The 12,127-nt window shown below is 42.8% G+C and overlaps 1 protein-coding gene across 1 annotated transcript in view; it reads left to right on the top strand.

The window, feature by feature from the left end:
* LOC126406807 (protocadherin-16-like) overlaps positions 1 to 12,127 on the top strand; it is an 86,510-nt gene that overhangs the window by 63,287 nt on the left and 11,096 nt on the right. Inside the window, exons 3-10 of the mRNA XM_050071320.1 lie at positions 3,267 to 3,455; positions 4,176 to 4,407; positions 4,603 to 4,839; positions 5,273 to 6,301; positions 7,199 to 7,386; positions 7,472 to 7,568; positions 8,126 to 8,283; positions 9,665 to 10,511. Coding sequence (XP_049927277.1) covers positions 3,267 to 3,455; positions 4,176 to 4,407; positions 4,603 to 4,839; positions 5,273 to 6,301; positions 7,199 to 7,386; positions 7,472 to 7,568; positions 8,126 to 8,283; positions 9,665 to 10,511 — 2,977 coding nt within the window. The remainder of the gene's footprint in view (positions 1 to 3,266; positions 3,456 to 4,175; positions 4,408 to 4,602; positions 4,840 to 5,272; positions 6,302 to 7,198; positions 7,387 to 7,471; positions 7,569 to 8,125; positions 8,284 to 9,664; positions 10,512 to 12,127) is intronic.

Raw genomic sequence — 12,127 nt, 5'->3', positions numbered from 1 at the left:
GGAAGCGGGCCCATGTCCATGGAGATCGTCATGTTGTGCCACTATGTTACAGTAGCCCAGAACAGACAAATCAAACACTGGCTCTAGATAGGACTGTTCGCATTTTTGCATTTTCGCATCAGCCGTTGTAGTTAGCAGCTCCTCTGTGACAAGAGCATCGGAAAACCACTAATTTATTTAACATTAAACTGCATTATGCATTATGTTTTTTAACAGTTAAAATCACCAGGTCTGTTTGTTTTGGAGAAGAAAAGACCTCTGTAGACAATTGGGGTCCCAGTATAAACTTCTTGAACGGCTGGATTTTGAGTTATCCAAGAAAAAAGGTTAGCACAGATTAGCACGGGCTGGGCTAGTGGCCCGTCTCTGACATACCAAATAGCATTGGAGGAATACTTATTTGTAGGGTGAAATTGCTTTCTCTCCTGCATTTACAGGTCTTAATCACCTGGTCTATTTGTTTTGGAAAAGAAGGGACCTCTGCGGATAATTCAGCTCCTGGTTAAATCCTGCTGAACAATAAACACTTACAGAATTTAACTGTGGGAAGATTCAGTTGGTTGCAATCTGCAGTTCTCACCACTAGATGTCATTAAATTCCCTTAAATCTTATACACTATTTCTTTAAAATAAAATGAAGAACATTTGACAGGGAAATGAACAAGTTTCTCTTCAGTATATTGAGATAAATAATGGATTGTTTTAATGCTGAATTGCATTACGTAACATCCAGAACAAGTTTCAGTCTTTATTTTATTTAAGGTTTTGTGGGAATCTTGTTTAGTTTAGAATCTGTTGAGATTAATACTTGCTTTTTATTGATTTATACTTTCAGCCACACTTTGTTAGGTTATCCTTGTCTCTCAGGGTTCATGGTTTGGGGTTTGCCTAATTGTCCTGCTCGTTTTTCATTTGCATCTGGCCTCATGTTATTTCATATATGTGGCTGAAAAATTATAATCTCCTGGACAGTCAACTCTTTGCGTTCCAGCAAGATGACACTGATATGCTGCTATTAACGTAGAAATGAGAGTGGAATTGAAATTGCAGTCTCTGCAGATTCCAAAACAGACTGATTGCTGCAGGCACTCTACTTACAGTGGTTAGGATTTATGCAAATGTGATTGTGTGGTTTATTATCTTACAGTACATTCCCTGCAATACAGCCGTACACGTAACTCATGGAACATATTGTTCTCAGGTTTTCAAACCACATATGGCTCCAAATGTCCTCACCCTTTTGTGTAGTATTGGAGCACTGGGAGAAGTGAAACTATTAAAGCACTGGATCCTCCTCATGTAAATTAATTTCATGGCGTACACATCACTCATTCCCCTCTCTCTTCTGAATTTGTTCTTAACAGAAAAGCTTAATATCTCTGTAGCACACATTGTGCCAATGTACTTGCTCCAGTTGTAAGTTTTCGAACGCACAGGGAACCCTCAATTCAATGTGAATTGTGTGTTAAGTTTGAACACACCAATAAGTTTTACTGTGTATCATTATAGTTTCATAGAGTGGAAAGAGATCCAACTCCCACCCCACCAAAAATAACTTTAATTTTCTTCCTTCTCTTCCCTTCTTTCTTCATCTTTTTCCTTTCATTTGTCAAGTTTTTGTATCATGATAAAAATGCAGACTTTTTACATTGGATTTTTTTATGAACTGTATGTGGGATTACTTTATAAAAAAAAGTTTTTATGGATGGTTGTGGCTAAAACAGAAAGCAACATCAAATAGCGCGCATATTCAATGCCTGCCACGAATGGGTCATTCACAAGGGGGAAAATATTTTCCTACAGATCTGTTTGGAGATGTTTGGAGCTTATCTGCTGGCTTTTTAAAGTTTTTTTTTTAAGATGCAGGTCTTGCTAAAATACTCCTTCAACTTTCCCTCCAGCTGACACATCACACAACTGTGAAGAAAACAAGCATATAAAGCTGTGGGGTTGTTATAAATAACTTGTCCCGCTGCAAAATGATAAAATATTACAGTAAGCTGCAGTCTCTGCGCGTTAAAAGATGGAGTAGCTTTCTTGTATTGCTCTTGGTTTCCCCTTTCCTCATGTGGTTTATTATTCTTCTCTTTGGCTTGCGTCTCTGCCAGCTTTACAACTCCCTCACTCCTACACACTACTCACCCTCTGTTAGGAGTTACAGTCAAGAGTGTGGGGCATGCTCTCTGCTGAGTCCCCCGTCTGCCATCTGCTCAGGAAAGAGATGGAGCCTGAATTACCGCAGCCAAACCTTCATCGCCTTGAATGAATGATTTCCATCTACTCACACTCATACCAATGCCATCTTTAAAAAAAAGTCAGCTTTTGATGATAAGCATGGCTTGCCTTATTTTTCTTGGCTATGTTCCTGATGACTACTCCATCTTACACAGAGGAGGCTCCCTGCTGCTGAGTGTTGGAGCACCAGAGCATAAACCAAACTTTTTTTCGCTCTCTCTCATCCAATTAGTGTTTTCCTAAAAAGATCCATTTATATAAGATGGACGGAAGAAGAATTCTAATCAACTTGTGAGGTTTAACCCTACTATAATCTCTTGCAAACTGCGATCTAGAGCCAACACTTGCAAACAATTATACTGCTGGTACCTAGGGGCCCAATCTGATTGGTCTATTTGCCTTTTGCTGTCTTGGGAGATTCTGTAGTAATTGAGTCGGCTCCCCGGCTGATGGCTTGTGAGCAGCTTTTATAGCTCCAGCGGTTCCAGCCCTCTGTAGATGTGCGGCATTATTAAAACCAGACCGCAAGTGGGACATTACATTAGGGTATAATGCGCTGCACTGAAGCATACTGTGTGGTATCCCACTGTTCCCCAGCCGTCCCTGTCACTGTCCTTTGCTGACAGACGCCACTCCTGAAGCAGGCAGTTTTCCCTGCTGGCAGCCCTCCCAGAGCCTGTAGAAGTCATCTTCCTTCCCGCCACCCTCCTTCATTCCCTCAGAGCCCCTTTCTGCCAAAGGACCTGTTTGGCTCATGCTCAGACTCAGATAAACAACAAAGACCAGGTCCAAAGATGCTTTCAAAAGCCACCTGGTATGGTGCTCTTGTTTCAGTTTGTGGATTGCCATCACTCTTACATCTCTCTAATAGAATTTAGATTTGATCTGCTGTGGCTTTAGAGTAGTATTATTAATGAGTATGGAAACTGCTGAGTTTATCCAGTAGGATATTTTCCGTCCAACTTAATAAATTTTAATTTTAATGCACAATGTTGGAATGTTTAACCAATAGCATGTTTTCTTCTTTGTAGGTGACTGCGATGGATGCAGACGGCGGTTCTTTTGGCTCTGTTACCTACTCCCTTGGCTCTGGCATTACCAGCACTGTTCCCTCTCAGTTCACCATTGGCAAGGAGACTGGCCAGATCTGCACTAGTGCTGCACTAGACAGAGATCAAGGGGTGGCGAGCTTTGACTTTACTGTTACTGCAGTGGATGGGGTGAGCCACAGCGTTTTGAAATCATGCTTAATATGAATCCATCGAGCCACAGAGTAATCCCATAAACACAGCAGCCGTGCTTCTCATAGACAGGAGACCAAAGACATGGCCAACTGTGCAGAAAAACTTTGATATGAGCAGCCAAGTAAAAAACAAAATCTTGAATGGCTCTCCATGGCAGGCTTACGCAAAAGAGTATATCCTGTTCACTTTATGCCAAATAATACTTAACAAATAAAAGGTTTAAAATGAAAGAAAATTACTGCAGCCATGTTAAAGCAATCAGACGGAGAAATGCCTCAACTGTCAGGCAGTAATATTTTAACAAGTTGGACTGCCGCCTCCCTCGTTTTTGCCACCTGGTCCAAATGAAAAGCCTGCACTGTGTTTTCTGCAAATGAAAAGCCTATGAAACAGATTGTTCAGTTGCGGCGGGCCCTCTCACCCTCTACGGGTCATGACATATTGCTCTTTCCCAAGGGAAACTATCAATCTGTATCCCTGCACAAACCTGCTGGGACTATATTTTAGAGGCTATGGCTATACATTGAAATTTTAACAGGGTTTACTGCTGGTTTTTACTTTTACTTACTTTGACCATTAATGTGGTCTACTTGCGCCATTAATGTGGCCTAAATCCCGCTTTCAGGTGTGTTTTCTTCTGTTCATGATTTAATGTAAGTGAAGGTATAACAAAGGAGCTTTTTGTTTCCTCTGCAGGGTGGACTGAGCTCAGTCGCCTATGTGAAGGTAGATCTGGTCGACATTAATGATAACAGACCCGCCTTCTACCCAGTCAACTATGCTGTCAGTTTGAGCACGCAGAGCGCCCCTGGGACATCTGTTGTCAGAGTGACGGCCTATGACCCAGACTCAGGCGAGAATGGAAGAATTACATACAAAACTGTACCTGGAGGGACCTCCCCTTACTTTACGCTCAACAAAGACACAGGTTGGCACAAGTACTTTGCTAGTTCCTATATACACTTAACTTTATTTATATAATTTCTATTACTTAGTAAGCTGAAGACTTTTATCCTGCAATTTCTTCCTGCAATTTCATTGCATTATTATGTTGCATGGTTTACAATGTTGTGTGATGTAAAAATAGCCTGTTTGAACCTTGTCTACAACTATTTTTTTTTAGGTGTGATCTCCCTCTCTCGGTCTGTCTATGGGAAGGCAAACTCTGTCATTCCCATTCAAATCTCTGCTCAGGATGGTGGTGGTCTGGTTGCTCTCGTCAATGCCAGAGTCAACATTAGTGTGGTGGCGGGGCTGGTGGCGCCGCCCGTGTTTGAACAGACACAGTACTATTTTACGGTATCAGAGGATGCCATGCGGGGGACAGTCGTAGGCATTGTCCAGGCAAGCAGTAAGACAGGTGGGGTGTACAAACACATGCCCTCTCTTCTTTGTCACTCACTCACTCACTCACTCACTCACTCACTCACTCACTCACTCTCAAACACTCAAACACACAATTTTGAGTCCCACAGTCCATATTGAACTGGTCAATATCCATTTATCAGTCACACTCGATCATACTAAAAGGAGTTTCATTTCTGCTCCCTGCACCACTTGTACAAATAGGCGTTGGGCCACTATACACACCTAACTCTGAAATAACATCAATCAGAAATTCCATTTCACAACTTTGTTTATATATCCATTTTCTGAGTTTTTAGAGCTCTATTACAGTCATGAAAGTTGAAAAATTACATCTTTGGAGTATACGGTTACTTCAGTGCTTTTAGCGCAGCCTCTTGAGCCACAGTGACGTGTCTCTGGTTTTTGTCATCTTTCTCCCTTTCTAGGCACCTCTAGAGATATCTCCTACACCATCAGCTCTGGGGACCCTGCAGGATACTTTACAGTGGATCCTGACACTGGGGCCTTAAGGACCAGTCTGCCCCTGGATCATGAAGCGCAGTCAGCTATTGATTTGGAGGTGCAGGCCCGCAGTGGCAACCCCCCTGCCTTTGGCCAGACCCGTGTCCACATTACCATTGCAGACATCAATGATAACCCACCTGTTTTTCTGCCCTCGTCTTCTGAGTCCTTGCTGCTGCCAGAGCATACAGAAATGGGCACAGTGGTTTATCGGGTCCAAGCTGAGGACAGAGACTCTGGAGTCAATGGACAACTTACCTTTGATCTTTTCTCACCAAGTGTAATTCAGAGGACTTTCAGCATAGAACGCAGCAGTGGTGAGATTCGATTGGTAGGGAGCCTCAACTATGAGAATGCCCCTCGTTATGACCTTCAGGTGATTGCCAAGGATAGTGGAGTACCCCAGCTTAGCGCCACTTTTGTGCTTGTGGTTCATGTCCAAGCAGAGAATGACCAGGGACCTGTGTTTGATACTCTCACCTACCGTGTGGAGTTAAAAGAAGGGACTCCAATAAACACACGCTTCCTGCAGGTCAGGGCTTTGAACAGAGAAACCCCTGGCTCAGGTCATTTCAGCCCCCTGGCGTATCACTTGCGTCCAGATGGAGATGCTGCAGGGTTTGGCATTGCAGCAGACAGTGGCTGGCTGTTTGTGAAAAGTGCCATGGATAGAGAAGTTAAGGACATGTATCTTTTAACAGTGCTGGCCAGCCAAGGTCATGGACAGTTGAAGAAAACGGGCAGTGCCACAGTGCGGATATCTGTGACTGATGAGAATGACAACTCTCCCCGGCTCACACAAGAGAGGGTCTTTATGGCTGTGAGAGAAAACCTGCCTGCAGGAACAGGCTTTGGTCACGTGTCAGCCTCAGACCGAGACAGTGGCCCCAACGGACGCCTCAGCTACCGCTTTCTGCACACTGATCGCCACTTCCAGATAAACTCCCACACAGGTGAATAGAAAATGTCATGTGTGAACATAAATACCAGAAGCCGTCTAATGGATCGGAGTGTTAAAATTGTGATCGCCTAGGCTTTGTTGATCAGGAAACCAAAGCAATCTGTACATTTATGCAAAGATGTCTAAAGAACAGAGCAGGTATGAGGGAAAAAAAGCTGTTATGCTTAATAAAGCTGCTATTGACAGGAGAGCTAGCAAGAGAAGAAGAGAAGAAAGGCTGCAATGCTATTATTTGATGAATTTTGGATGTCATCTAGATTATGTAGTCTTTAGAAGATACTGGAGCATTCCTGACCCAAAAATTAAAAAAAAGGCTCAGTTTTTGTTTACAGCTGTGCATTTATTATTTTTTTTCTGTAAATTGAACAAAAGCTAAATTGAATATTGAATACACATCAGTGTGAAAAACAAGCTGTCGTGATTCCATCAGAAAAATTTTGTGTAAACAAAAATCATTTTTTTATTTCAGGAAAAAAAAACTTTATCAGTGTTTAGTTAACTCACCCAGTCATCTTTAAAAGATGAGAGACTACAGTTGCCTCTTCCCCACTGTCATAAATTAGTCAGATGATGGTGACAGTAGCACTAAGCATCTTGCGGGGCTCTAATTGGCCTGCTGAGCCTGTTAGTCTGTGGGTGGAGACTCGAGAGTCTGATTTGTGATTAGTATCTGGCTGAGTTAAGAGCCTCTACAGCATCTGCCAACCTTCCAAAATTCCTCTATTTGTGTGCATGCACATGTACACGTACATCTGCACACTGTGCATGTCCATTACTTGTGTGTCATTGATCAAAGCCTGCTGGCTCTTGAGTCTCTCATCGTTATTCCAGTGCCCTGGACTACTGCCTCCGCATAAAATCTATCTTATCCACCCCCTTCTCTCCCCAGGTGAGATCAGTACAAGGACCACTCTGGACAGAGAGCAGCAGTCTAGTTACCAGCTGGTGGTGGTGGTCCAAGATGGAGGTTCACCCCCTCGTAGTGCCTCAGGCACAGCCTTCATCACTGTCCTGGATGACAATGACAATCACCCCTCTTTCACCCATAGCCAGTCGGGCAAAAGTCTCATCATACAGGTGATGCCATAGGACCACAAACACAGGCAGGCAGAAAATTAAAGTTCCATTACGTCTGTGACATCTTTTTTTTTTAAACTCATAGGTGACAGAAGGTCAGTCATCTGGGGTTTTCTTGGCCACACTGCAAGCCAAAGACCCAGATGAAGGGGAAAACGGGACCATATTCTACTCTTTGTCAGGTATAGTACTTGCAGGAAGTTAAGAAAGTACTCATCTGTGCAAAATAATTATTGAAGGATTTATTTAATGTATGTAGGTGCAGTACATTTTCTATTTTTTAAAAAGTATTGGTACTCAGTGATGTGTGATAATGGATGAAGAGAGCCATGCATATAGAACACCTTGAAGGGCCATTTGCCACCCAGGGCCACAGTATAAGTTTATTATTGTAAGATTTTTTTGTTGTTGTTTGTGGATTTATGTTGAGCTTTTTTGTTTATTTATCCATTTTCCAGTCTTGTGTTATCACTATATTAGTGTTGTTTTAGTGCAAAGCACTTTGTAATTGTGTTTAGAAAAAGTACTACATAGATCACGTAGATTATTATTGGTATTCATGCGTGTAAATACTGTAAACATATGACACCATGGTTGAGTCAATAAGCAACATCTATCACTTATGTCTGAAAATGTTTTTATGCTGTGAAAATGCCACAACTGCCTTGCTAGGTTTGTGTATTTTGTTCCTCCATGTACATCACATCCAGTTAAAGTCTGGACTCTCTTTCTCTCCAAGGTCCCAGGGCTGAGCGTTTCTCTTTGAACCCAAACACTGGGGAGCTGCGCTCATCATCCCCTCTCAGCCACTCGGAGCGGGCTGAGTACACTCTGACGGTGACAGCTACTGACAGAGGACTGCCCCCTCGCAGCACCTCCTGCTCCCTCACCATTCAGGTCAGACTTTCATTGGAGCTCAGCCAGCACAAACACCCTCACTACTCACCTTTTTCATATCAAAGAATAGACTTGGGGCTGAGAGGATCCATGTCTCTGGGCCCCTCAGACTAGCTGCAGACATATCAGCCGCACTTCTGACAAGCTTCCCTCCCATCCCCTCCCTTTTCTTCCCCTGTGACTTTTCAAAAGGGAAATTTCTATCTGAAATGGAAAAGTGGGTCTGAATCAAATACTCCCAGCTGGCTTGTGATGAGGGCCAGCTGTAGACTGCTCTGATCGAGGTCATACTCAATGACTTCAACACTTTTTTAATACAGTAGCCCGCAATAAGCGGCAGGGCTATACACTCACGTAAAACACAGCATTGAAGGTAATTCAGTTAATATTTAATATAGAACAGAGAATGGACACAATGGAAGAACCCTGGAAGGGAACGTAGATTTATAGGTTCCAGGAAAATAGAGTTGCCATATAAACAGCTCCATTAAGTGCCAGTTCAGTTTTTCCTCCTTTCCAACAACAACAAAAAAAGAAAGTCATAATTATTAGTTAATTGGATTAAACAGTGCAGTGTTGTTCTTGCCCGCTGACGCATTTCTATAATTTCCTTTAATCATCTTTTCAGACTGATTTTCTAAATCCATCGATGATAGGATGGGACTATACCAATTTATTTCTGGAACACTCCTTTTCCATCTAATGTGGAACCAATTTACAGCTTGTCATGTATGATTTCACAACAAACACGGCATATTTTTTGGAGTGCCTACTTACTGTGGGAACTGTGCTGTAGGATGCTGAGTATCTAGATCACCCCTTCAGCCTGCAAAACGCTGTCAGTGATGCTGCTGAAAATTTGATCAGCACAACCTCTCCCTCTCCCTCTCCCTCCCCCGTTTACAGCTGCGTGTGTTTTATTAAAACAGTGTGTCATGTGTGTTACTTATGGTGCTCTTTTCATACAAAGGAGAGATGTAATAATGCTGTAGTCTTTGAAGACATTTCTCATCAAAGCAAGTGTAAAGCTATACACAGTAAAGGAGTATGTCCCAGTGCTAAATTCAAACCATCTTAGCATTTCCCCCTCTGATTGTATTACTTTTATCATCTATTATTTTTCCTGGCAGCGACATGAGTACCAGATTAAGTGTGATTAAGGTTAGGAGGCGTGTTATTCAAGTCTATAAAAACCTCTTGTAACCGATTTCATTTGTTCCCAGTGAACACATACAGTAGACCAAATCTTTTTTTGCTTTGCCCAAAATCTATGAAATATTTCCATTCTTTATTATTTGACATTGTTAACTTGAGTTGCCATTGGGCATGTAACTTTTCGTTGCACTGTCTACAAATACTCATACAGTGTTCTTTATTACAGGTTCTCAGCACCAACAGACCTACTTCTAAGACCAATTCATTCTCCATATCCTTCAACTCTGTGGAGGAGGCCAAGCCTGGCTCTGTTGTTGGCTCAGTCCGCCTTCGTGACAGAGAAAATCAAGAGGAAGGGGAGGTAACCTACACAGTGGTCGGGGGCACAGCCCGGGATGGGACCTTTGTGGTGGACCGTCTGACCGGAGACGTGTACCTGGCTCGTCCTCTTGACTATGAACGAGACGCACGCTACACTCTGCAGATTGAAGTAGATGACCTCTCTCAGGCCCCTCCTAGCAGCACCCTGGTCCATCTGGACATTGACATAGAGGACAGCAATGACCACGCCCCTCAGTTCCCTGAGGACCCCATCACCATTGTCATCTCTGAGAGCATGGAGGCTGGCTCCTCTGTCTATACTTTCCAGGCAATAGATAAGGATGGCAGTGGGCCCAACAGCGAGCTGAAGTACTCCATTCTCCATCAGTGGCCAAACACTCCTGGCCTACTAACCCTCAACCCTTCCACTGGGGTTCTCTCCTTGGCTCAGGAGTTGGACCATGAAGTCACCTCCAACCTGATACTGGTTGTCAAGGCAACAGACTCTGCCCTTGATGCCACCCAGAGGCGCTGGGGTTCAGTCACAGCAAGGGTATATGTAACCGATGAGAATGACAATCCACCAGTGTTCAGCTCGCCAACAGCTGTCAGTGTGATGGAGGACCAGCCGGTGGGCTTTGTGGTGCTGTATGTCATGGCCAGAGATGCAGACCAAGGGGAGAATGGCAGAGTGACCTACAACATTCAGTCAGGCAACACTGGAGGAACATTCAGCCTCAACCCCAACACTGGTAAGTCCAGCCCAGTGCCAATACAGAAGGTGATGTTTGCTTCATGTTGCAAGGCACAAATGGAGGGCGTGGAGGTCTGGGTTGTAGATGGGTTAGTTGCACAGGTGACATGCTTGATACCAGTTTGCATGTTATCGAAAAACAACAAGTAATGTTTGCTTTTTTATACACAAATATTGCAGTAGCATTGCAATACATTTATACATTTTATAAAACTTAATTTTGGGTACTGCAGAATCAACCATGATTTGTCTGATGATAGTGTTGCATAAGTCATACATCTGACAGAAGTGTTTAGAAGAAAATGATATTCTGGATAGGCAAATTTCCCTCTCCAAGATGCATTATACAACGCTGTATAAGGGCCATTATGGGTTAAAAGAAATGGAGCCATGGGAGTGAGTAATATTCTGAGACAAATTTCTGAGATTAAAGTGGTTAATGTATGAGAAAAAAAACCCTCACCATTTAATGGGAGAAAAAACTTGCATATTCTAGAGCCAAAGGGGTTTATCCAACCTGTCTTTGCGCGTATATGGGAGAGGATTGCCTTCAGGGCATTCTGCCAGAAAGTCAGGTGACATAGTATAAAGAGTGGCAGAATCCATGTGGGGAGGAAGTTGTTGTAGATCAATGGATCAAGCACAGGACTTTCACCTAGGAGACCGGGGTTTGTGTCCCGTGTGAGTCAGCCTTGGCCTGTTATTTTCAGACTTAGTCAACAAATAATTGTATAAAGCTGCTGAATGCACACTGTGTAGATAAAGTTTAGCAGATTAACTGAATAGGCCCAATAAAGATAACGTCATATTTCGATGTTCCCCGTCCTTGACGTTGGCAAAACCTTCATTTTGAAACTATTTTTTTAACCATAATGGGATGTCTTGATTGGTCATTGAAACAACAGTCATCCAATGTCTCAACGTTTGCTGGTATTCCCTGTTTACCATTGGCGTCTGTGGTGTGATGATTTTTTTGCATGTAAATTTACTTCTTTAATCTCAAAAATTCTGATTTTTTTCCCCTCATACATTACCCCCCTCCCCCTCCACCCTAAAACGCCTTCATAGTATTTAGATACAACACAATGTTATGTTTCATTTCAACCTCCAGAATGTTTTTCCTTGTCCCCTGTTTTTCTTTTAAATTTTAATAGAACTACAACTATTCAGTTGCAACTCTTTAGTCTTCTATCTTTATATTTCCAGCCCCTGTAGGGAACTCCAGTTCTTTAGAATTACTGTGTCTTGCAAACCCCTTGCTCATTTCAAAATATTTTCAGTTTAAGCAGACAAGCGGATCTTCATCTGCTCACATCTGTTTGGATCCTTTTATGGTATTTTTTCGCATTTGTGCCACCTTTAAATTTCACTTGGCATTGCATGTGTGCTCACCTTTCCATGTGCTTCCACACCACCACCCCACCCCAATTACCAAATCTCTCCCTACATAAACACACACAAACTCTTGTAATACTCTGCTTGCGTCTTAGCGCCGCACAACTCTTGCTTCACCTTTCATGACTTATTTCTCTCAGTTGGAGGCCAGACAGACAGAGCAGCCTGCCAGATATTGAACACACACACACACACACACACACACACACACACACAAAC

The sequence above is a fragment of the Epinephelus moara genome, chromosome 2 (genome assembly GCF_006386435.1).
Source record: "Epinephelus moara isolate mb chromosome 2, YSFRI_EMoa_1.0, whole genome shotgun sequence".
Lineage (NCBI taxonomy): Eukaryota > Metazoa > Chordata > Actinopteri > Perciformes > Serranidae > Epinephelus > Epinephelus moara.
This window is presented reverse-complemented; position numbering and strand designations above follow the sequence as displayed.